The following is a 27703-nucleotide window of genomic DNA, read 5'->3' on the forward strand; positions in this document are numbered from 1 at the left end:
AAAGTGTTTCATTGCCTCAACTCTGCTACTTTTAAAGGTATAGGAATTCTCTCCACATTTGATATGTTATAGCTTTTGTCTTCACTATAATCTGTTTACAGTAATCTGTTTACTTTTAAAGGCTACAGTAACTGTTTACATGTAAAGAGAATTTATCTGTTTGCTGCTTTTCGATTGTGTCTCTTGCATCTATGTGAACCATGTGTATATGAATGACCATATATTTTTAAGAAAAAAATACCTTCAAGAAGTAGTTTTCAGTTTAAAGTATGTCCTATCGTTGCTCATGAATCAATTATTCTGACAGTTCTTAAGTTTATCTTTGTAAAGTTGAATTTCTATTGCACATGTTAACTGATGCTTTCACATTGCTTGAAAGATCAGGTCTGTATTTTTCCATTATATAGTTAATAGAACAGGATCAGCCTCAACTCTTTGTTATTTCTTTGTAGGCAAACTTCCCTTGTCCAATCATATGCTTGGCACAATTTATAGTGTTGCATGTGCTTCTCTGCAAAACTCAAAATAGTTGCTTCATTCTAGTTTAGTGAGCTAGCTTAAGATACATGTTGTCATTACCACTCTACAGTAGTTTTTGGAGAACAAATCTGTCACATTTTTATATACCTCTTGCTGGTAGTTACTGAGCAGTAGTCAGTAGATAGTGAGTGATGCTTTTGTGCAAATTTTTTTTTTCTCACTTTAGTTGGTGTTATTCCCTTGTAACTTTAATTTAGTAGGTGGGTTTCCTGTAGCTGTTATCAGCAACTATTCAGATGCTATGAGAAGACATGTCTCCATGTATGCAAGTAATTTTCTTAAGCAGAGATACCTGTCATATTATTAGTAGTCCTAGTTGGAAGTCTGCTTGACAGAGTAAAGTAACTGTTCTTTGGATCATGTCACACCACATATAAATGAGTGCTGAGTATTGTTCTTGCTCCTGATCATACATTGATGTTATTGCGGATAACAAACCATAGAAGCCTTGACAGCTAGGCCGATGGTCTCTAAAGATGATGCACATTGATCACTTGTCATCTTCTTACTGCAATTGAAGTCTGTTGCAAGAATTGATTATGTTCATATCAAAGTAATAAATATTGAAAATATATAAAGGTTTGATATTTCAAAATAATTACCTGAGCTTGGGAGCTCTTGCTTGTGTGCCATCCGTTTGCTGTTGAGGTTGGCATAACTCGAGATGAATAGGTGCATGTGAGTTCTGAGTCATAGTAAGACCATATGGAATAATGGTATCCTTACTAGCTCCTCCATTTAACTCATTTGTTGCACACACCTGCAATGCAAATTTCGTGCATAGTAATTTATAATAATAATCTATTATTTTTTCAGGGATTGAACAAGATCTTAAATGTCATTGGCATGGGGTGGTGCTAAAGAGTGGCTAGCATATTACAGCTGTGTTGACCCGTATGTCATGTGCCAAAACAAAAAAAAAAATATTAAGAAAGGATTTAAAAATCAAAAACTTTTTTTCTAACCATGTCTAAACGAAAGTATTAAAAAAGGATTAAATGGGTCTTGTTTTGAACTAGTGCTAGTGTTGATATTGGCTCGGCAGGGTAGCCAAACCAGCATAGACTAGTACAAAAATTCTTGTGATTGAATTAATCTAGTTTTATACCAAATCAATACATATTTTATATAGAGCATGGCATGTGCGAAGCATCTGGCGGTGGAAACATGGAGATTATAGCTTCATGAGTGCTAGACTCTGGAGTTTGGATTATAGAGCAAAGTAGATATCTTGTATCTCAAACTCAATACCTTCTTACGTAACTCCATGTTTTCTTGACGTATGAGGTTTACCTGCTTGTAGAGTTCCATGTTTTCGTTGTGAATGAGGTACCCCTGTAACAAATTCTAGAAATTTAGGCACTTGTTAACATTTAAAAATGATTTAATTGACTATTATATATTGATAAACCTTTCGGTTCAACTCTTGAATTTCATCAGTTAGAATTTGCTCCTACAACAGAGAAAATAAACACATCAAATAGAGAAAAGATGGATAAGGATTAATAACAACATTTGGTGAGGTCATAACCTTTTTCTTTCGGACAGAACGGAGACTCATTTCAAGTTGGTTCTCTAGATTTTGTAGACCTTTGACATTTAAGCCAGACAACTCTTCTCCCATCAATTGCCTACAACCATCGATTAAAATTTTGAATATGATATATCTTAAATTTATTTAATAGTGTAATAATCAACATTTTTCCACCCTTGTTCGCCAATAGGATTTATTCATTTTTTTATGGATTTTCAAATAGCTCTTGTAATAGCATAAAAGATAGTGCATGGTATTCTGTACCGATCTGAATCGATCGAGACATCCCATACCATACCATACCGGTGGGGAACCAGTTCGGTTCAGGCCAGTTTTTCAGAAAATGGCCTGAATCAGATCGAATCGGTTGGTTCGGTACAGTATCGGCCCGAACCACCCGATATCGAGCGATTCGGTATGGTAGTGGTTCGGTCCGGTTCGGTTTGATTTTTTTTTTCTGACCATTGGGTGGGATTTTTGTTGAATTTTTTATTGTTGGTACGGTATGGTATGGCACTGTACTAACCAGGAACCCATATGGGCCTCGGTACCGGTTCCTGAAATCTTGAGGTAGTGTGATGGCATTGAGCAAATGTAGGCTAAAGATCTACTATGATTAATTATAAAAATCTTGTTTATTGGTATGGCTGCAACTTGCAGGACTAGTTAGTTTATGTTTATAATTATGTATAGTCTAGACACTTATTTTTGCTTTTTTTTGAGCTAAGGTAGGAGTTAATGGTTTTGTGGCCGAGATCATAAATGAAACTATTGTTCTAAAACATATTTGACACCAAGGTTCACAATATTAGTATCAAAGCCGCTCGTACCGGTACGATGTTGGTATGCACAGTATGGGGTTTGGTCCGATGTACTGATACTCGATATGCTTCCAGTATCGAGCATCGGTTCAATACTAATATGGTGTGATACACCCAGTAGTTGGTTTGACCCATACATGTTGACCCATATGTCTAGTCACCCATTAGCATATACAGATCAGTTTCATGCTAGGACTAGGAGTTTCTATTTTTAGTTGCTTAAAAACCATCAAAATTGCTAACTTTGATCTAGTTCAATGGCTAGCCATTGGCATCGAGAAATTAAAGTATATAAAACCCTTAAGCTTTGATTTCTTTTGTCTTCTTTATTCTATCATGCTTCTCTTACTCCCATCGCTTCTATGACCATCTTGCACTGCCTTAGCAGTCTTTTCATCATCTCTCTCTCTCTCTCTCTCTCTCTCCGATTTCTTATGCCTTCCATCATCCATCCCACTCTGCAACAATTTTGAGCATTGAGTAGTGCTAGTCGATATGGGGCGTATAGTATGAGCTTCCTAACCATATTGATACGATACAAATGCTTGGTTCACCCCCATTCCAATACATGGTATAATTTTGTGCTACCTCCAATATCATACAATGTGCCTATGCATGGACATACCATATTGATCTAACCATTTGGCAATATTTCGATATGAGTTGTAGTATCGAGGTTTAAAAATTTGATGCTAGGCTTACGACTAACGTTGTAAATGGGTCAAGTCACCCCATGATTAGAGTTGATCATGGCTAAGCCTCGGGCCTAAACTATATTCATTTTTAGCTGGTTTTAGGCCGGGCCTATTTAAAATTTGATTTTTTTTGTGCCTAAGCTTGGCCCATGATCATCTCCACCCATGATCCAATTCAACTTGACCTGGTGATGCCAGACCTAACCCATTCTTGAAGACCTGTGGGGCCAAGTTGGGTTCAAATATTAGATTTGTTCCACATTTTGAGTCGGGTCTAGATTTCATAAACTTTGACTTGATCGACTCGATCTGATCTATACACTTTATGAGTTTGTTTTGGATTTTCATATTATTTAACAACCCAACCTGACTTAACTCGAATTGACCGAAAAAAAGTATTCCAAGTCATGTTTTCTTTTCCTCTCTTAAGAGAGAAGTGCTCAAACTAATCTCACTACGTTAAGAAAAGCTAGCTATTTGGGTTAAACTTGTTGAAGCATATTGCAGTTCTGGAGAAACATTAATTCATCGACTTTTGTCCATGTTAGGAAACAATTTTATGGCAGTCAAAATTCAGTTTGATTTAGAAGTAAGAACAAAATTTTCTTTCAGTTTGATTTAGAAGTAAGAACAAAATTTTCTTCTTAAAATCTTGTTAGTAAACAAATGTAGACTTGGACCCAACTTGAACCGGACCTAGACTTGAATATTTTGGGTTGATATGGGTCATGCATAACCTCAACCTTATCCAAACTACTCGTCGGGTCTAAAATATTTTCCATGAACCTGACCCAACCTGATCATCTATTGGGTTGGGTTTGAGTCCAATATCAAGACCCAGATATGAAATCAAGTCAAGGTCAAGCATGCCTCAATCCGACCCATCCCATTTGCAGCCCTACTTGTGACTGCTAGGTTGGGCTATTGTCTCACCATCAACTCCTTTCCTCTGCATCTTGGGTCAAACTCTTGCATGTTCATCATAGTTGTTGTTGTCATCAAGATTTTCATAATTGGTGTTGAGATCACCTAATCATGGTGGAGGAGAATGAAGAGTGGGTTGAGATGGTGGGGTGAAAGGAGAGGCGCTGCTCATGCTAATTTTGGGGCTAATCTGCTTTTGGGTCAATGTCTGGAGAGGATTGGTAGGAGATAGAGGGGGAGGGAGATTCTAACTAAAGTGGGCATAAAGATTAAGGAAGGCTTGGAGAAAGGAGGTTTGAGTCAGTGGGTTGACTTGTTGAATTGATGACTTGCAAATAGGCCACCGAAACAAGTAGGTGTTTCTGAGCTGAGGTTTAAACTACTTCATGAAACTTTCTTTTGTGTTCATGATCATCATTCTAAGTGGCAAATTGGATTGTGGTATTCTAGATTGACACCTTGGCACTACTATGTTCCATGTCAATCATGTTATGTAGACTGCTTTCCAGAAAAATTATGATCAAAGAATATTCTAACAGCTTCTCTGCATTAAATATATAACCCAAAATTATCTATTAAAGTTTGTATTCTTGTCATATCTGAGCTATCATCAAACTAAAATTTGGACTAAATCCTAAATTGCAATGCTCGAGATGAAGAAAAAGGTATTCAGGATTTCTAATGCTCCTATTTAAAAGATTGTTACGGGTGCTGCTATTGGCAATATATGCTATGAGGCTGGGAAGTTCTGGAATACTGAAGCAGTCCTCTGAGTCTTGCCTTCACTTTCCATCAGAACAGCTAGGCAGATTTTATAGGCAAGATAAGATCGATTCTGATTGCAGTCCTAATAGTCCACCCTTGGTGGATTTTGAAGAAATTTTCACAGTAATTTGGTCTATTCAAGGGGTGTTTCACATATTATGTATTGTAGGGCATTCTGGTGATTTGCAATTTTAGATAGTGAAATTGGAGCAGTTCATGATGTCATAGAGTGTAATTCTCAACTTGTAGAAACTACATAACAGAAAAGACTGGTCAGAACTGTGGCTTCTTGTTCATTGATATAGAATCATGGTGGCTTGGGGTGAGACACAACTTCAGGGATATAATGAAGCTACTAGATCAGTGTAATAATCCCATTCCACAAATATGTAACTTCTGAGTATAAAAGCTGGTATATAAGACTGTAACTGTTATCACATATCGGTAACAATCATTAGTAAAATAAAAAAAATGTTTTGAAAAGGATTCATGAAGTCAAATCACATAGTGCATGCATCTTGTTGATTATTCTATGTGCACATTTCATGTGTACCAGCAGGAAGTAAGGTCTGTTTTATGATGATTTCTGATATTTTTTGATATCATCGTGTCAATGTATTGCCTTCTAGATACTTTTTAGGAATAGTTACGCACAATCTATCACCACGGGGAGAAAATGTAAGCTAATATATGATTCGAGAAACTTTGGAATATGTTGGGGATTGAAAAGTGAATGAATCTAAATGCTGATTGACCGATACTAAAAAGGAAAACAAAAAGCTGAGAAATTTAGAAAAAGGAAGTGAAACATTTTTTTGAAATATTTGGAAAAAAAAATCATAAAAGGCACTATAAATTCAATAAATGTGTGTTTCATTAAGTTGCTATAAATTTGGGTAAAAAACCTTAATTGAGAATAATTGGAATTTTTTTGAATGTTGGAGAATTTTGTACTTGGTTGCTTTTAGCTCATTTACTGTTTGCTAAATCACTCAAGCCACAGATTGACACTTGCTCCTACCCAAGATTTATGATTAGATTATATGAAATATTCTGAGGTTCAATTTTGATAATTGACGTGTATAATAATTTTCTATGAAGTTGATAAGTACAGGTTAATTGCAATGATATAGGCAGTTGTCAGTGTATTTGTGAACTGTGGGTCTGTGGACCAATTCTTTATCCAGATATTAAAGTGAGAAACCAATTCTTTAGAGGTAGTGTCACTAGTTTTATGTTGTCTCAATCTTGACATACTATTAGAGGTTCAGTAACCTGCTCTTTTGTCAAATGGCATCATTAATGATTTGGTCAATGCATTGGAATAAGCTACACTGCAAATACAAGGTGCCATATCAGCAAGAAAATGCTGGTTTGTATGATTAATCTTAAGAAATACATTTTACTTTCAGGATATGGTCAGCTAGAGAACTAGTGGTTTTATACTTCATTTCTAATCATTTATATAAATTTGATGTTTTTGCTAGTTTGTATATTATTTTCCTTATAGTGATCTTGACACTCTAGATTCCTGGGGAATAAGTGAATAATCGTTAAATTTTACCATGAGGGAATTTGTTATATGTGAATGGCTTGAAATAATGAGACATGTTGAATAATGCTAATTTGTTTATAGCAAAAAAATATGGTTATTTATTTAAATCTTCTTTATGCTATAAATATAATGGAATATTTCCAGTGGCTAGTTGGGCGTAGGAACAATCTTTAGATGTAAACAAGGTTAAGAGATGGCACCGATGATTTTCTTGTAAGTTCTGCAATTGTTGCCTCAAGCTTGCTGCCTCCCTCTGCCAAAACTAGTAAGAACAAAGAACATAATTTATTTCTTAAAATACCTTTTTAGATAATGGTAAGTCACAATGTAAAAAAGAACACAAACTAAAATCTACAAGGAATATTCCGTAAAGCCAGCATAAAAAATGTAGTATGAGCAATGCATAGTTCGTTGAATAAAAGCTCCAATGAATTTATTAATGTTTTGGTGTATAACTTAGAGTTGATATTTTATGAGGAGATGCTTTCTCAATCTTCTAAATATTCTGCATGTCTATGACTATGCATCATTTATATTTCTTTACCGGTCAAAAGTCTCTTGTGTTCTTGCATGCTTATATATTTGTATCTAATAATTATTTGTTAACAAATAATTAATAGCTTTTTCTACAAACCGAGACCTCTTGGTATTGGGTGTACCATGCTGACCCAGTAAGGTACTATTATTGGGTGCTATTATGGTACAAGGGCTTGATATGGTAGTGTCCATAGTACAGCTGTTATCTTGCCTCCAACAATGTACCATATGTCGGTAGGGATGTACTGTAATGACCTGACCTATACTGGTAAGCTATTGGTACAGGATTTGATGCTGAGACTAAAAATCTTGGAAAATATAATTTAGATGTGATTTCATTTGCTGTTCTTCTACTTTCTTACTTTTTTAAGGTATCATATGTATTATGTGGAACATTGCTTAATAAAATTGATTCAAAGTCATATGCTCAAATCATCAATAATGATTTTACAACTTATTGACATAAGAATTATCATTTGGTTTCAATGACTTAAGTTCATCTATATATGATTATATAGATCAAGGTAGTCAAAGGTGAAAGGCGTCCTTAAGGCGCTTGGGGGGTCTAGCACCTTGAGATGAGAGGCGCTAGAAAAGCGCTCATCCGAGTGAATTAAGGTGCTAAAATTGAAAAAAAAATATGATATATAAATAAATAACAACTAGAGAAAACTATTGTAATATGAATTACCATATAATTAACAATTTAAGCCTAAAACATATATAAAATAGTAAAATGGTCGACTAGTTCAAGATAAAGTATAAGATAACAAGCCATAGGCAGCTCTAAATTCATGAATGAAATAGAAAATATAATAAGTCCTAAAATTTATCAATGGAGTCTCATAAATAAAACAGAAAACATAAACAACCTTAAAGTGGAATCATATAAATGAAACAAAAAAAGATAAACAGTCTTAAAGCCTAAAGTTCATCAATGGAATCATTAGATTTAGTTCTACTTGCATAGTTGTCATCACTTTCATCTTCTCCTCCTTCATTGGATCTATATCCTTCAACATCTTCTTCTTTCTCATCTGAATTAACCTCTATTTCTTCAAAACTAACTTTACCATACTAATTGACCACTTTACCCTCTGTTAGTAATAGAGCTGAGAAGTTAAATGGATGGCCTTTTAGGTTTTTTATATTTTTCAACCATTAAAAAAATAATCATAGAATTCATTGAGGCGCCAAAGGCAAGCACCTCGCCTCACTAAAAAAAGACCCTAAAAGGTGCCAAAGGCGTGCGCCTGAGTGAAGGTGCATCATCTGAAGCATCAAGGGGCGATGACTCCTCGCGTCTCACCTGAGCGCCTGAGATGCGCCTTTTGGCGCCTTTGACTTCACTGATTTAGATCGAAGCAAGTTCAATCTCATGAATCAAGCCATATGTTCATAAGCTTGGACTTTGTAAATGTGATGTGTTGCATCAAGTATTGAGACCTCTACAATCCTTTCTTAGAAATAATTGAATGGTCCTGGCTAGTAGGAGCATTCTTTATAGATTGGACCATATATGCCAGTCAATAAGTGTCTTCACAGTCACATGCATTCATTTCTTAGATTCAACCATCCATATTTTGTTAAAAAGGTTCAGCAGTTTATCAGCTTGATCCATTTAGCATGCTTATGTATTAGAAAATAAGGAAAATGAGTGACTACTTATTACATAAGAAAGATTTTGCTTTTTTATTTGCATAAGGATCAACTTGGTCGAATTAATGAATGCTTCTAATTCTACTTCTCTACTATATATAATGCTATGCCTGAAATTATCACATGTCTGTGATGGTCTATGAATTCAGTCCCATTTTATTAAATAACCTCTCTTGATTTTATCCCTCTTTTTGACTAATACTTCTAAGGGACGCAATAAATGTGAACTATATTTATCAATTCGCAAATATAAAAATTGATGGTAGAATGTCTAATATAAAATATTTCATTAGATGATGGAATGGTAACCATCTATCAAATACTCCCTTAGTCTTGCACCTCAAGCTTCTTGCTGCATTAAATAAAGATCTCTCTCCTTTTTTTTTTTTTTTTGCTGTTTGAGGTAACAGAGGCTTAGTGCCATTTTATCCCTAATCTCAACTTATCCCACTTAAGCTGGAACCTAGGCTTCTGAGCATACTGAGCCTCTGCTTGCAGAATTAGAACTTTTAAATGGGGGCTACAATGAGTGCAGATGCCACTCAGAATCAAACCCCTAATCTCTTTGTCTAAGAGGTGAGAGGTGATCCAAGCGAACACTTGATAGTCCATTAAATAAAAATCTTATGTAAATGAATCCTAACCCCAAAATAAATTACAGATTGATTGGTTCATTGAATAGCCCTACGCCCCTACCAATGTCGTACATTGCATGTGAAGGGATCACTACATCATCTTGTATTGGTCACATGCAATAGATAACCAATAAATCTCATAAGCATCTTAAGGTATTCATTCCATCCAAATTAGGTGCATACATCATACATGTCGATTGTCAAATGTAATTGTTAATATGTCGCATTACTGAATCAAATTTCATGTATTAAAGCATCATCTATTGTGCTTGTGTCATTGAGGGGCTATCATGTTACCATTCTCGCTGAGTACCAGCATGGAGAGGTACAATATCCATCAAAAGATCCATGAATAACATACTGAAATGTGCTTTTTTATTTAATTCTTTTCGCAGTTAACCATTTTCAATTGATTGTTGCTACTGTTCAAACAAGTGTAATAATGAATATATAATTATCCTTCATAATTGTGCTAATTGTATGCTGGATGCTTGCATCTGTCTCCAAAAAATCATGTTGGAAACATATCTAATTCAGATATGTGTTAGGCACTTGGATACTAATGAAGTTTTACGGTTGCAACTTTTTAAGAGTTGAGCTCTTCCAACAATGAGTTACCATCCATATTCATGTTAGAAGCAAGTATTCTTTCCTTTCATTGATTGCCCAAGGACGTATGTGTTGAAATAATTTTGGAAAATGTTATTATTCTTATATTTTTAGGTTAATTGGACGGTTTGAATGACAAACATGTTCTAAAGATCTTAACAAGCACAATCTTCTTAACATTTATTTTTTAATATTTAAACAAAGAATATTGAAGATATATATTTTAGTTAAATTTATAATTTATACTAAGTATATTTGTACCTCCTTCTCTCTTGCTGTGTTAGACACTTGGATATGCATTCAAATCCAATTCTCATATTCATGTCCATGCAACACTAACTTAACATTTTTTTCAAGTAGTTTATCATACAAGCTAATGCTAGAAGCTTAGAACCACGTGCACATTAAAAAATAAGATCACAATTCATGGTGATGGTTGTGGCTGGACATATATATATTTTCATGCATTAATAATATGTTGCAATTGTTGTTTACCTACTGTTGACACTATAAGAAACTCATGTATTGAAGGTGCAATTGCATGTCCATCATACATAGTCCACATAATAATGTTACAGATATGATCCATCATGGTGGATTTCCATCATTACTAGCAACAAATTTGGTATTTGAGTCAATGTGCTTTTGATATTGATTTTGGCTAGGACGTCCCTATTCCTAGATATTGCTTCCGGATTAGTTAGAGGCCTTGATGGATCTAGTGCTTATCATCGAGGCTAGCCACCTAAATTGTCTATGACTTGCATGCACCCTATACTCCTTTTTCACTTTCCTTTGACCAAAAGGGAGAAAAAAAGACTTTTGGCTAGTATCATGATAATATCCTCCAAGATTTCCTATATCGGTTATTGGGTGCTTTACTAGTTGGGAATAGGTTGGTACGGTATGGTATTGACATGACATGCAAAAGCACACTTATTTGGTGCTAGTTTGGGGTTTTAACCCTTTTTATTTTTTTATATGATTTATTTATTTGGTTTTTAGTGTTGTTTAAAGGTTTGAAAACTTAGATTTAGGGTTTTATTTTTTATTTGCTATATTTTTCAAAAAATTCTATCTTGTAGTGGGAAAAAAAAAGGTAGTGGTCCTGGAACACCATACATCATGTGCATTATGCAAAATTTATAAATTAAAAAAAACATAATCAATAAACTTTGGCTTGAAAATGTATATTACTGGTCCATCATGGAGTGTATGCAGCTCGCAAACATTGAGATCTTCATAATTTGGTTGGGACTTTGATTCCAACCCAGATGTTGTGCCTACACTTGCATCTGCCAATCCCTTTAACACGGATAGCCACTCGAATACAGATCCTTCGTCTGATATTAGGCTGGCCATCCTACCTCAAGGAAGATCAAGGTAGCAAACTAGCCAATGGCTGCAAATACCCTCTCTTGAAGCTTTCCCAGACTTCCCACCTCTTCCATCTTTTTACTGAATTCAAAGAAGAGGAGAAAGGGTTAGAAATGCTCTTTCTCCTCTCTTTACTCATTCTTTGACCCAAAACTAGTATGTGCCAGCCATGATTGAGCTGAACCAAGCAGAACCAGGTAGCTCTGTTGGTTCAAACCAATTCTACACTTGCTTTAAATCAATAGGAGGAACATCCTGGTACCATTCTGGTTCATTTCTGTATGTCCCAAACCTCACAGTTTGAGATGTTTTGACAGTTATTGGTCAAAAAGCAGGACTTGGAGATTGAAGATTCTCCTAGGCTTTATAGTAAATGCAGTAGTTGGATGGCACTGTAATTCAAGTGAGCAAACATTTTTTTAATAATTTATAACTTATAAAGGTCACCTTGAAGAAGTGTGATGAAGAATGTGGTGTGACATCGTGACTGTCAAATTCTTCCAGGTTAGCTGTGGAACCGGGAAAGATAGGTTACATATAATGATTAAGATAACACCTATTTTTGTATTGCTAGATGATTAAAGGTCACTCTTGATTCTTAATGGGATATCCAACCAAACATAAACAAGAATATGCAAAAGAGATGACAAGAAGCTGACTCCTCACTTGAGTGAAGACTTGCATCAAATTTTGCCAATTGAAGGGAATAAAACTGCTCCAGAATCTAAAGAAAATCCATATATTTATAAAACTTGGGATAAAGAAGGCTCAAATCCAAAAGATCATGGGAGAAGGACAAGAAAGCAATCAAATGCATGAAAGCTAATGATACTCAGTGATTGACATGAGCACTTTGAAGCTATCGTGTTTGATGCAGGTGAACAGTCATTACATGATACTAATCCATGCTAGAAATGAAGCTAGATCTAGAGGGTTTCAATGTCCAAAAAGAGGCTTAAATGGCATAATTGAAGATAAAGATAATTTTCATTAGGAACTTAATATTAGGTCATTTGGTTGACTACCATTTTTTGTTTAGCCCTTAATAGTATTTTATGTTTTGTCTTGCACATAATATTAGGTCATGTGGTTTGACACCTTGTTTGCACACATGTGCACCAATGTTTTGTACACAGTTATAACTGTTTTGCACACTGTTATGTTTAAGTGTACAGGGCCACGGACTAAACATTAAATGACCATTGAAAAATCAAGGGTTAGAAATAATGGACTGGTTATCAAGTACCCCAATTTTCATATCAATATAAACCAAGCACGATATGAATCATGCAAACAAGCAGTTGAAGTTTTTCTTCATTCTATGTTGGGGCCCACTTTTAGGATTTGTACTAGTTATCTGGTTTAATGATTAACTCAGTTTTTGCAACTAGTCTGTTCATGATGAGCACGATACATGATGATTACTCCCAATTCTATGGAACATGTTGGTCATGCTTTGGCGCATATCCTTATAAATAGGGGTGCAAACAAGCCAATTACTGAACTTCTCAAATGCAGCTTATTTATGAAAGGTTTTTGGAGCTTGAACAATCAATATTCAAGTCTGCCCTATTTCTCAATTCAGTATTCAAATCTTGTTGTTGAGCCAAGGTTGTACTTCCAAGTCCAATGTTGAGGCTTGGCTCTTTTATGAGTTAAGCCTTTAGATGATGTTTCAGCTTAGAGTATTTGCAACCGGAATCGGAATCAAATAGGAATCGAAATGGTCATATCCTCCTATATGTTTGGTTGGTGACTGAATTGGAATGGGCTTTGAATACTAAGGAAGATTAGGGTTGGATATTAGGGGATTAGGGCATTTCCATTCTCCCTGGAATCAGAATGAAAATGGAACTCTCTCTAACCAATTGGCTAGAATGAGAGTGACTCATTCCCATTCCAGAATTTAACTCCCTCCAACCGAACATGCTTTTGGTTCATGTAGTTGATAAAGTTCCATGGATCTTGTTAGCTAACCTAATAGAATTGTTCATGAATAGTTTGCTTTCTCTGAATCTACTTGTAAATTGTTTCAATCATGGTCTACCATACTATCCTGTACCACCTGATACAGAGCGTACCATACTGTACCAGTCTCCTACCTTACTGAACCACGTACCGACGCCATAATAGGATGGTATTAGTATGGGGTCTCATACTGAAATGGTGGACCTTTGTTTTTATGATTTTGGAGGCCATCTTTGTGATTGCTTTTTTTTTTGGAAAAAAGAATGAAAAATAGGGCTCAAAGGATATTGTCTCTGTGGAGTTTATTTTTCTACTTTAATATGAAAAATATTTGCAACAATAACCATAGTTGCGAAGTTTACAAAATATTTGTGACAGATTTATGAATTATGCTCACTACTGATTCTTATAAGGATTTGTTATGGTGCTTCTCAACTTCCATACTCTTAGTTTTATATCAGCAATACTAGCTATTAATTACAAAAGCAAAGGGCCAAGATAGCTCAATGGTTAATCTGACATCATTGGTTATACCAACCCAAATTATGAATGGCGAGATAAATTGTCAAACTTCATTGGTTATGTTTTCTAATGGTGCAATCGAGCCAAGTCCAATCAAACAGATAGAGGCTCGAGCTTAACACGACTTAAAACACTCAAGCTCAAAACTCAACTTAAGATTGGTTGGGTCTTAATATTCAAGCTCGAACTTGACTCGAACGAAAAGGCTATGCTCAAGATTGACTTGACTCGTCTCGAATATAAACCGAGCAATACTTGAGTTTGAATTCAAGGTCAAATATGAGCGTTGGTCATAACTTAAAAATATAGTTAAAAGTTAGAAGTTGGATCAGATTAAAAAGATGTAAATAGTATTTTTTTAAAAATATTAAATTAATAATATATATTATAAATAAATTATAATATTATGAAAAAATATATGTTACTCGATTAGGCTCGTGAACCTTTAAGATTGAGTATTTTGTTACTCGAGCTCGATTTGAAAAACTGTTCGAGCTACTTGAGTTTGATTTGAACTCGATAATAGTTGAGTGGAACTTAGACTCGAGTCGAGGTTGAGCAACTCGTGAGCTGTTTAGCTCATTTGCACCATTATCTTTTTTATAAATGGAGTGATTGCTATCATCTTTCTTATGCCATAGTTTGGGGTTGTGACAATACGGACACAAGCAAGGATCCACTGGTTTTGAATGCCACCACCAATGCCGATCGCAATGGAGAAGGGGTCATGGTTGACAGTCATGGACAACTGCATCCTCATAAGTACCTCAAGAGCTACCCCAAATTCCTCAATCTCACCCTATCAGAGTCTTGCTTTCTAACAAGTTCCCCTATCAAGGCCCTACTAGAGGTGGACCTATTGGTGCTCCTTGTCAACAAGGAGGCCATGATTTGCTGGGTGTTGTTGGCCTATAGAGATCAATGCATTTCGGATTGGTGATGGCAGCGAGGCAGCAACGACAAGGGAAGTCCAAGAGGCGATCAAGGTTGATGATATGGTGTTTGGGGTTTTTGACAAGGAGAGGGAGATGGGGAGGTGGTTGGGGTGGAGGGATGGGATTGGAGAGAAGTTTTATTGGAGCTAGCAGCTAATGAGGCTGAGAGGATTAGAGGGGTTTTAGGACAAAAATGAATTTTAGGACCTATTTGGATGATTGAGCCCAAAATCTTATAGAAAAAATGGCTTTGGGCCTTTACAACCACCTAAATAAAGCTGGGTTAGGCCTATTTTTATAAATACACAAAGAACCACTGTGGTGGGCCGGGCCGAATCCCATAGGGAGGAAAAAAAAGACCTATTGAATCTCTTTTTCCTTCCTATGGGATTCAGACCGGCCCACTGCAATGGATTTCTAGGTATGTATAAAGATAGGTTGGGCTAGGCCTCATTTAGGTGGTTGTGTTGGCCCAAACCTATAATTTCTATGGGATTTTGGGCCAATTATCTAAATAGGCCCTCAGGATTTTTTTTTTTTTTAAAAAGAAAAAGGTAATATATGCCAAGCAGTTGCCTATTATATCACTTTAAAACCCCTTGCAAATCAATGACCATAATCTATTCTGACTTTTCTAAAATAAATAAAAAATTATAGTAGCAAAACCTTCTTATAAATATGTGGCTACTTCCTCCGATCAATATATTACTTAAATCCTTTCTATTGACTTTGATCCATGTTTTTAGGCATTCTCATCTTTGTGTCATTCTTGGTGCTCAAAATTTGATGAGAATATCTATATATTTCTTTAAATTTGTTCAACATAGTAGAACTTTTGTGTCTTTTGGCCATCAACTACCAAAGTATCATCATTATTCAGCCAACAACAGCTGCATTCTGTCATCTGTTTTGGTTAGCTCTGTTGTTTATGCATGACCTGTGTAGCAGGAATCTTCTACTTGAGGTGCTACACCCGCTTTGCAATATTGGTGGAAACTTGTTTCTGCTCCTGCTTTCTTATTAAAAAATTTTAAGAGAATTGCTTCCCCACACCTGCATCTGAATCTGCTCCACTCCGGTTTTCAGTAACTAAGCTTGTCACTATGACTCAATTTTCTTCCATAACGCCAATGTAGCATTTCTCCTTGTTTCCATGGCACAAAAATTGTGATGTTTTTATTTTGCAAATGATCTATATAGTTGATTCTCCACCTAAGCAGCAAGAATCAGTACTTTTTAGCACCTGTTTATGATGACAGACTAGGATGACCATGATTGGCCCTGCTACGGTATAGTATCTGCTATAGTCCTTCTTGCACATGTTTATGATTGACAGATTTTAAGATGATCCTGATGTTGGCCTGCCATAGTATAGCATCTACCCCATAGCACCACTGTCAATTTCCATCATAAATACCTTGATCAGAAATTATCTCCCTTTGCTATTCATGTTCATATGAATATTCATCCTTCAGCGTGCACATTTATAAGTCAGCATAAACCATATGTATATCCTTTCCGTTGACTTTATTCATTAGCCTCACTGTTAGTTTGGCCCGCATTCACCTTAGAACCTCATCATCAGCCAATTTAATTAGCCAACCTTTCTTAAGCACTTCTATGATGCTATGCTTTTACAGATGTCAGACATAAGTTTGTAATGAGTGTACCCATTTTATTCTATTTGTATTCCATCATTTATTGGTAATCCACCTTTTACCAGCTATTTATTACTATACATTTTAAAGCTTTTGTGGTTATGCTACTTCAAATTGAACTGTAATATACCTGATCTATTCTTGTGCAGTTCTAATTTTTCCCTACTTTTCTGGTACAGGGCATATATGCTGCAAAACAAGTGTCACAAATTATTTGTATGTTAAAGTACATGACTATAAGAGTACATGATGCAGCATCTTGACAATTTGCATATGTTAAGCAAAAAGAAAGGTGTACTTTTCCTACAGTAATTGGTGAATGCCATACATTTGCAAAAAGGATGACTTTTTTACCCAAGAAGAAATGGCAAGACTTATATAAACATAGTAATTTGTACATCTGTATACCATCAAAGAAGTTCATTTGTCAGTCGGTGATGTTGCATAAGAAAGGAGCATACCTTGACTGAAGTTGCATTTAAAACCTGATGATGCTCCTCCTTTGTCCTGTTGTAGCGGTCTATTATTGATTTCATGCTGATATGATGAGGGACTTTATGTTAGTTTTTATCAGAGTAGATGTTGATACATTTTATGGTTTATAGGTGCTTGAATTAATAATCAAATGAGATAATGAACATGAATAAATATGAGTGCTGCCTCTCGAATTAGTTATACACAGGTTGACTTTCTTCTGTCATCCAAAGTGGTGACCTCAATATTTAACTAGCCTCACAATTGGTCTCATTCTGGTTTGTCATGTAGCATCTGTCCATCCATAGCTATTCGACCATCTAGCTCCTAATTGATTCTGTATACCTAGAATACAAACTAGAATCATCAATGCTTCTCCCAACTGATTGGCATTGCTTTATGATTTCCCTTCTATTACTTTCGTTCTCTGTGCCAGTTTCTTCAGATTCTCTCATGACTTTGTTCCAAATTGTTTAGCATCTTCAATTAACTACAATATTTTTGGTTCAGTTATTTATGATGGGGTTTGGAAAATAGGGTATTTTCTTTGCTCATAGATATTTTAAGCTAGATTAGGCTAAACAAAATTTTAAACATGCTTGGTGGATTCATTGCATCTCATAGCAAGGGTACTAGAAATTCAAAATTCCACGGGCATCAAGGGCTTTCTCTAGCTTAGCTTGCATTAGCCTTATTTAATAATACCATGCAGTAAATATATAGCAAGAAGTTAGCTGTATGGCAAGAAGTTAGCAATGGTTTCCCAAAATGTTAGCAATTACTTTCGCTGCTTTTCAACAGCTTTACACTTAGTTTCTTGGTAGAAACCCATGGATTTTGGGCAAACTGAATCATCCGTGGACCATGCTCTTTCATGTAAAAATGCACTCCTATCAACGGAAGTAGCATCATTTGTGTAGAGCATGATCCAAGTAAATGAGGATTTTTGTTTTGGTTTTTTGCCCTTCGTCTGTGCTTCTCACAGCATTTCAATGTTGATGATGGGATGTTCATCTCCACAAATTATCTGCTATCCCACATCCGTTGCAGAACAGCTGAACACAAAGTCTTGCCTTCATGTTTCTTAAAAAAACAATAAAGGAAAGTCTTGCCCTAATCCACGCTATATTGCAATTAAATCACAGACATAAGCTGGATCAATGTCTAGGGAGGGTAAGATTTTGAGTATCTCAGGAAGAATAAATGTCCACCTGCTGTCTTGAATGATTATTCTATCCTATAATTAATATAGAACGGGCAACCACGTTGTAGATTTGCTTGCTAGTATGGCTTGAAACTTGTACGTAGCCATAAGCTGGATCCACAGCTACCCATCCAAGGTGATGCAGGAGTTCTTAATTGGATGCGTTCCTAATCAGGGTAGCACTTTATTCCATTGGAAAAAGAAAAATAATATTATATAGTTTCAATCTAAGAAATTTACTAACCAAAATATATTTGACTCTGAGAGTAATATTGTTTAAAGAATATAATGTTAATGACATTTCAATTAAATCCTTAAAGTAATATATTTTAGTTTTATCTTTCAGTTTGTTAGCTGTGCTAATTATTTTCTTTTCAAGATGATTGATCCTCCATTAATTACAGATTTAAACTCTTAGCAGTTCTCTATCTCCAATCTTAACTCATCCTCCAGTAATTTACAAATTTTAATATTTTAAAAATACTTTCTCACACCGATCCATCAAGTCCATGTATCTCTCAACTTCCCCTGATTTTTGATTTTACACAATTAAGTTATCAATATTTTATTTTATATTTATATTCTATTTAATATAATTATTGCTTTTAATGATCTATTTGTTTTAATTTTTGTATGCAACCATGCCTGGGTTGCTAGCAGTACAATAAATAAAGAGGTGACAATTTTTAACTCGAGCCATATTAGGAAGTAATTTTTTGTGCACCACATTCGGTAGAGAAAAAAATATACTGCTTCACCAGATTACTCGTAGTGTAACCAATAAGGAAACAGGCATTTAATGTAGCTCAATTTTTTTATTAATTTTTTTGATCAAATTGCCTTTTTCTATTGAATATTTTGACATCTCAAATAATGTTATGACGCCCTGTTGCTTTTTTTATAGGATACAACATGATGTCATATAATGCAACAGGATATCATAATATTTCGATAATTATTTATGATATCCTATTAATTTTTATGATATCCCAATAATTATTTATAAGATACAATAGAATGTCATAGGATGTAACAGAATATTATAATATTATATTATCATATTCTATTAATTTTTATAATATTTCATAAAATATTTAAAGCATGCAACAGAATGTTATAATATTATTATGATATTTTGTTGGTTTTTATGATATTCTGATAATTATTTACATGATGCAATATGATATCATAATATTATTATGACGTCCTGTTAGTTTCTATGACCCCCGATAATTATTTATAGAATGCGACAGGATGTCATAGGATGTAACATGATGTCATAATATTATTATAATGTCATGTTAGTTTTTATGGCATCCAGATAATTATTTATGGGATACAACAAGATGTTATAGGATGTAATAGATGTTATAGAAACAAAGTAGAGTAAAAAAAAAAAGAAAAGGGCATTTTGGTTAAAAAAATTTGAGGAAAAAAAAATTTAGCTAGATTAAATATCAGCCTCCTTATTAATTGCGCTACGTGGACTAATCCAATGAAATGGTACATTTTTTCTTCACTGGTGGTGGTGTACAAAGAATTTTTCATTTGCTTTTATTTATTAAGCAATATAATTAATAAATGAAGATTCAATTAGATTCTTAGTTCACTATTATGTGTCCATGTAAAATAAATGAACTAGACACCGACTAACCTATTATAAAATGGATCAAGTATGCACCAACGATCCTTTGACCAGCAACTCATAGGTGATCGGATCCAAACCCAAACCCAACACATTGCCACCCATAAACTAGTTGTATTGAAATATTTTAATTTAAATGTAGCGTCATGGTTCCAACACACATAATACAGCCAAGTACTTTGAATACCTGCAGGTAACTCATCAACTAGATTCTAATATATGTTTCCATACCCTCTCCCAAGGTTTTAAGCATTTTTATGGGGCTCAAGATCAGCTTTTCTTAGAGAAACATTGTTTGAGGGTGTCGGTTAGCTTGCCAGTAAAAGTTTCTGGATGATTGTGATAGACCTGAATTTAAAGCCTATCATTTTTGTTTTTGAGAAAAGGAAGGGCCAAAACCCAGCTGTTTTTATTAAATAGATAAAACTATGACAAGTATATGAAGCGAAATAGTTAGAAAGAGACTTAAAAACTAAAATAGATTTCTGAGGAAGGATATGTCTGTTGCTATTGTCTCGCCATGCTTGTCTAATGGAGGAAGAGTTCAGTCACAAGCTTGACAGTATGTTATGGAGGCTTGGTTTGTTGACTGAAGATTCAACTGTTGTTTTCTTTCAAAAGCATCCAAGAGATGATAATGGTAAAAGAGAGGCAACTTATCAGGAAGGCACGAAATAGCAGCGAACGTACCGATGGATTCGATATCATCAGGCTTAAATTAATTGTAAACCAAAATGTTATTGAAACGAGCACCAAACTTCCATGACATGCATGTTTGCAGGTGCCAAGAGGTTGAATGTCTCCTGGGTGAGAATGCATAGGAATCCCATCCTTCTCATGGCTGGGAGACCCATAGATTCTGGGACGGGCTGTACCTTGTTCTGCAACCGAAAGATTTTAATAAACGGAAACGCCAACATGGAATCACCATGTTTGCCTTAATGTATGGTGGATCGAGCCATGCACTCCCACAATTGGCATCGTGCCAACTCAAATCTTGAGGCGAGGAAAGCAAGCAAGCGTTGAACTCAGTGGTAAGAGTTTGGCTCCATCCCACCATGTCCATCATGTTCACATTGAAAGACTTGTATAAGAGCAATGCTAAATCACTTTAAAAAGTCATGACTAGGGTGTCTTACACCAATCACTTAGTTTCTTCATGATACCAATTCAAAGGGAGAAATGAGATGGCATCAGACGTCTTACACCAATCACTTAGTTTCTTCATGATGCCAATTCAAAGGGAGAATTGAGATGACACCAGACCAACTTGGTGACCTTTTGAGCGATTTACTTGAGTTGCTTGGGCATTTCTTCTTGTGTGGGTGCTATTGGATCAGGTTGGGACAAGTAATTAACCATGCATGCAGCCCAGACGCCATTGTCAGGCCTAAATTTTCTCCGATTCTACCCGTCCAAAAATCATGTTGGTCGGATAGCGTGCAGGCGGGTATGAAATTGGAAGACTTGTTTAAGTACATGGACTGGTTATGAGAAGCGTCCAAGCTCATAAACTGGATAGAAATCAAGGTTATGACAGAGCTGGGGGAACGAGGAAAAAAAGAACCGATGCTAATATATGTTGGCTGGATTTCAGCTGGCGATGTGGAGGTGTGGAAGGTGACAAAAAGGACGAAGGCAAGATAGTGTGAGACATTTCCTTTTCAACAAACCGGCAGAAAAGTCAAAGATGATGAGATTTTCTTTTGCAACATGTGGACTTTGATCCAAAATCTTTGACGAATCTAACTTTGGACTAATCTAAACCCCCCCACCACCACCACGATTAAGATGGACCAGGTACTATCGGTTAAAGTTACCTAGGTCTAGGACATGAACCCAAATTTTTCAGTCGAGAGGATGTCTAAAAGGAATTAACTGGGATTGAAATCTTGAGGTATAACGTCACTGAAGACTTGAATTCCCAATCCCCCGCTTGGGATGGGGAGCTAAACCAGTTAGGCTGTTTAGATGCTGCTTCAGTGTGTGGGTAAGGGAGAGTTATTTGCTTAACCAGCCAAACACCACCAAAAAGGTTGTGAATGTCTTCGTCCAACCAAAGAATCAAGGTGCTCAACCTAGATAATTTTATGTCAGCGACTGGAAGTAAAAATAAAGCTAACTATCCATGGCTTTCTATCTATTTTTTCACTTTTCCTATAGCTTTATCCACTAAACGTGGAAACACCAACCAAACACTGAATAATCTTATCTGCTAGATGGCTGGTTAGAGAATAGATGCACATGGTTAAATCTATTCAGGGATGGTTAGATATTCAGTATCCAAAACACAACCTTAGATAAGTGACGGATTTAGTTGAATCAACTACAAAACCTTTTTTTGTTAAAAAAAGGAAAATAAATCAAACACAATAATGAAAGATATAACAAATGATGATCATATCTATATTTTATAAAATGACGATTTCAAAATCAAGAACTTTGGTTCTATCTATCATTTTTCATATCAAAAATGTCCTCTTACCTGTTCTATATTATTTAACTTATTCCCTCTTATTAATTCTAGTCGTTAAAAAGATATAAAAATATTTTGAATTACTTTTGAAATCCAATCTAACAATGACATTCTTTCAAATCAAATCATATTTTGGGATGATTAGTTTAAAACTAATTTGGAAAAATGATCCGATAAAAATATACCAAATTAATTTTGTATTGCATCTGAAAATATGATTTGATAAATAGAAATATTTATTTAAATCAAATTCTACTATTAATTATTATTTAAAATATAACAATATTTTTATTTAAAATATTTTTATAATTTATAGAAAATATAATTTGAAATTTTATAGATGGTGTAAGATGCAAGCACTACTCATTTCCAATTGCATAATTCTAGTTTTAATATTTAAGAAATATCGTAATATTCAAATTATTGATGTGATATTGCTTGAATATTGGATTTTATGGAACAAAGATAATCCTATAGCTCATAATGTGAAACTTTATGTAAGAATATGACAACTACTTATATGAATTTGCAAGAAGTGCTTTATCAAATCCTATAGTACGTAGAACCATTGCATGATCTAGATGAGAGTTAAACATTAGTTATTTATTTCCCTTTAAAAAAATTTAGCTTTTAAATTTACAAAATTTCAATAATCTATCGTAAACTTCAAGTCATGAAATTTCGAGACGATAGAGTTTGACACTAAAGCAACTAACATAAAGTGAATAATATAGTGGCTATCTATTCTAATTGTACAAATAATATATTCAAAATCATTAATGTAATGCGTATATAGCGTGCATCTGATTATGAAGCTTCTATCAAGCATCCACAATTATCTTGGAAGATAAGAATTTTGCCATACATTTTAATTTTTTAGTGCATTAAAGTAGTAATGCAAATTTAAATAAATAATCAAAACCATACTTAAATAAGTGTTCGATATTATTTTCTTTACAACTTGACCTTTTTTGTAAAACATCAAGGGATACGCATGCCAAAATTTTATCAACTACCAATTATTGCCCTCATATAGTTATAATTGTCATCCATGGGAAATATTCATTCTTAGGTTGTTTACATTGATCCTGTACTTCATTATTCAAATGAAGCATGTATGAATTCACCCTTCACTTTTTCTCCTTTGACCATCGATTGCTGATTCTTACTCAAATGACTATTAACTTATTTGCTATCTAAAATTGTGCTTCTTTTCCTCCTTATAACTTTTTAATATGTTTCTGTGCTATGAATTTTTTAGAAGTCAACCTATTTAAACTAAAATAACTAATACACACAAGTAGAGATATCGTACAACTCAATATCTGAAGATGTTCTATAGTATGAAATCCATCCTAGGGGCTTGTTTGGATAATCTTGTTTAATCCAATAGGATTTATAAGAACATAGGCTCAGATAGATCTATATTCATAGTATTCAAAGGATTTTTTCAAGGTGGACCGGTCAGAATACCATATTGAGAAAAAAATAATATTGCCCCATCTTTTTTCCATCCTAAGGATTGACTGGAAGAGGTCTAATTGACATAGATAGGACCAGACCTCATATTCTATGATACTAGACATAATATGTACACATGGTTTAGAAGATATGTATTGGACATGCCGAGCCTAATTCCTATAGAATTTTCAGCCTCATCATGCAGAAATATCCAAATAGGCCCTAAGCATATTGATAATTCAAAAGAAATCCTTTTCCAAAACTACACTAGAGTGGACAAGTGTGAGTTATAAGGATAATCACATGAAAAAAATGTAATCTAAATAAAAATAAATATGGTTGTCTTGAAAAAATCTTGCAAACAAACTTACACCTTGGTTAAGAGTTTGGAGAAGAGAAAACAAGAAAAAAAATATTAGTAAGGAGAGAAAAGAAAAGAATGAAGGTGTATTTCTTTTCTCTTGGTGGAAAATTTAAAGAATGAAAAAAAAATAATTTCTTCCCTTCATGGTTGGAAGCAAAGAAGAAAGGAGAAGAAAAAAATATTACAATCTTTTTTTACTATTATATCCTTAAAAGGAACCGAATAAACCCAAGAACGGAATCAAGAAAAGATTTTATCTTTTAATTTTTCTATCTTTCCTTTTGTTTTCATCGATTTTTTCCGTCCACATTAGTCTCAATCGGGTGGGAGGCTTAGATGAGAGACTTAAAATAATCCCTAAAATTGAATTGTAATATTGATTTTGTTCTTCATTATTAAAAGAGTAAGAATAAAAATTATAAAAGATTCACTAACTCTCAATTTCTTTCTCTCCAACTCTACTTGATTTGGAGGAAAAAAAAACTATAAATTTGAAGACATTTGTATTCCCTCTATTTTTCTCTTTTTTCTTCTTTTCTTTTATAAAAAAATTTCTAACCAAGAGAAAGTATTTACTTTTTCTCTTATTCTTTTTTCTTCTCTTTTATGCTTCTCTCCCAACCAAGGCGCTAAAAGCTAAAGAGTCAAATACTCAAATAACAAAGAGAAGTCATATGTGTTAGACACATGAACATTTGATTCTAAGTAATGCATCTTTTATGATTGTTTGCTTTCACTAATGATAATGATGAAGACATAATATAATTGAATGTCCTATCTTCATAAGAAGAAACATGGAAACAATCACATCTATTTCAAAATAAGTTAAGCTCTATATATTTTTTGTTAGGAAATCTCTACACTTTAGGGTAGCATATGCATATCAATGCATGAAATGTAATTCACATGTTGTCATTCAATACTCAAATTTAGCTTGATTTCCTTTTTACTTCTGCAAATATAACATCAAAATACAGAGGCATATACAGTTGCCACACGTACTTTTGCATAACTTTCTGCTCTCTTGTAGAGTCAACTTTCATTGTTATCATAAAAGAATAAAGATGAAGATTTTTTTTAAAAAAAAAAAAAATAGAAGCAACTCTAAACTCGTTCTCATAGTTTGAATCCCCCACAGTTGTCGGAAATTCTTACATTTCTTAGGTATACATGTCAAGGTTTGTGACAGGTGGATGGTTAAAGAAGGTAAATATAGTGTAAAAAACGTCCAATGCCATTCCTTCCACCAATTATAGAAACTATCATGTACTCAAGCTGTCGGAAATTCCTACAACCTGGACTAGAAAGGAAGTGCTAATAGTTCTACAGCATAAATGTTGGTTCAAGCCATCAATTATTCAACAATAAAACATGTTGATTCACCACGAAGGTGGGCAGGATTTAAATCACAACATACGAACAAAAAGAAGGGGAATAAAGTTAAAAAATCTTGCTGCACAAGATAATTATTATACTCTCAGTGAACTGGCCTGGATGTCACAGCAATTAATAGTGGTAGCATGTGTGTCCCCTTTTCTCTTGTATACTGACTTTCATATCAGTGAAATTATGACGAAACCACTTACTAAAGCATCCATTTAGATAATTGTGTGAAGAAGCTTTTGAAATGTGCGAAAACTGATCAATTTCAACAAGTCGTCATGGTCTTAAAGACTTAAAATATTCAATTATCGAATAATCTTGACCCAGCCGGTGCGAACTATATATGCTTCATTTTTCCAGGCATGTGTATCCTTGCATCCCTTTCTTTCTAATTCATGAGTTTGACCGGCATTAATTCTTGTCATCTTTCTAAAACTCCAGTTCGGGTTCTTATCAAAATCATCATAGCGACATCATATATAGCACTCCCATCGGCTGGTCCAAAGGAATGGAATTCCCTGGGTCTTTAAACCTATCAAACAAGCCATGCCAGCACCATCGAAGCTTTCATCCCAAGTTCATAGCTTGTAGATACTACATGACTGATGAACCAAGTGTTATAGCTCTTCATCATGATTTAATTCTGATATCCAAGATAAGTTTCACTGAATCCCTCATACAGCACTTCACTTTAGAATCTATTATCAACTTTAGGCTCCGTACAATCTCGAGGCCCGCCAAAGCCCTACCAAGGATTATGACTCAAGAAGCCCAGTTTTTTTCCTCCCCTTTTGGGGAAAAAAAAAACACAAACCAACCAATCACATAATTACTTTTCTATCCTCACGTGTGATATAATTAAAATCTACAATACAAGTCTCTCGCAAGTGGACTTCTGCCACACCTTTGAAAGGGAATCTCCATTCTTCCATTTTCAGAAAAAACGAGATGAAACAATAAAGGGGACCTCCGCCAAACCTTTAATGTCGTTATGGTTTCACAAGCCTTTTCTATTAAAGAATTACTTCTGTGCCTGGTGAGGGGATGCTATCCCTTATCACCGCACTTGATAGAAGAAAAATCCCAGAAACCAAGCGAGAGAAGAGAATGATGGTAGTTTATAAGCCAGAAGGGGGATAAAAATATCTCACTTCCTTCCCTTTCAAATGGATTTCTCCTTTAAGTAATTATTGAAGGACTTGTTCAGCTTCCCTTAATCTTTCATTCTTCTTCATCCCTTTAAATTCCATGCGTCTATCTTAACCGTCAAGCCTATCCCATTAAAACTACCAAGCTTTTGTGCCTCTAAAGATTGCACATAAATGTCATACCATGCAATAATAGAAAATCTTGCGTATATAGGATGTGGAGAGAAAGCATCTGGCTAGAGAGAGAAAGAGGGGTGGAGCGAGTGAGAGAGAGAGAGAGAGAGAGGAGTGACCTGGAGCTGGAGAAATCATAGAGCCTGCCGGTGCTGGAGAAGATGACAAGGGCGATCTCAGCATCGCAGAGGATGGCGAGCTCCTTGGCCTTCTTCAACAGACCGCTTCGCCGCTTGCAGAAGGTCACCTGCCGGCTCGTCGAGTTATCAATCCTTCGGATCACGATCTTCCCCCTGCCCATCCCTCTCTTCCCCCTCGCAGCACCCGATAGTTCGGTGGATCCTCTACCGATCTGATGATAGAATGCAAACAAACCCATGAAGGGAAATCTAACCAAGATGGAGAACAAGCAAACGAGCGGAAGAAGCCGGGATGCAAGCGATCAGGGAAGGAAGGAAGGGAATAGAGTGGATTACCTACCAAACTATGGTCGGAAAATTAACCTCCCCCTAAGGACACCAGTCTGTTTAGGACGCGTCTCTGAGAGGGGACGAGGGTAGCCACTTAAGGGCAGCAAGATTCCGGTCTGGAATGGCTGGAGGCCTTCCATTTTCTGCAAAGAACTAGATGCACCTGATTT

General features: G+C 35.1%; 1 protein-coding gene across 4 annotated transcripts; it reads right to left on the reverse strand.

The window, feature by feature from the left end:
- Positions 1-817: 817 nt before the first annotated feature.
- Positions 818-27680, reverse strand: LOC105041048 (MADS-box transcription factor 23-like). Of its 4 annotated transcripts, none has more exons than XM_010917842.4 (9): positions 27544-27680; positions 27183-27415; positions 17196-17271; positions 7035-7096; positions 2072-2171; positions 1952-1993; positions 1792-1875; positions 1143-1300; positions 818-1061 (listed from the first exon to the last, which is right to left on the reverse strand). In XM_010917842.4, exons 2-9 carry the CDS (start codon positions 27362-27364, stop codon positions 1046-1048), a joined length of 720 nt encoding a protein of 239 aa, XP_010916144.1. In that variant the 5' UTR covers positions 27365-27415; positions 27544-27680; the 3' UTR covers positions 818-1045. The 4 variants fall into 4 exon arrangements, with proteins under 4 accessions (XP_010916144.1, XP_029119195.1, XP_019704572.1 ...); XM_029263362.2 differs by having other exon boundaries at positions 27540-27666; XM_019849013.3 differs by lacking the exon at positions 27544-27680 and having other exon boundaries at positions 1834-1875; positions 27183-27530.
- Between the last annotated feature and the right edge of the window lie 23 nt (positions 27681-27703).

This window comes from Elaeis guineensis, chromosome 3, assembly GCF_000442705.2.
Source record: "Elaeis guineensis isolate ETL-2024a chromosome 3, EG11, whole genome shotgun sequence".
Taxonomy (NCBI): domain Eukaryota; kingdom Viridiplantae; phylum Streptophyta; class Magnoliopsida; order Arecales; family Arecaceae; genus Elaeis; species Elaeis guineensis.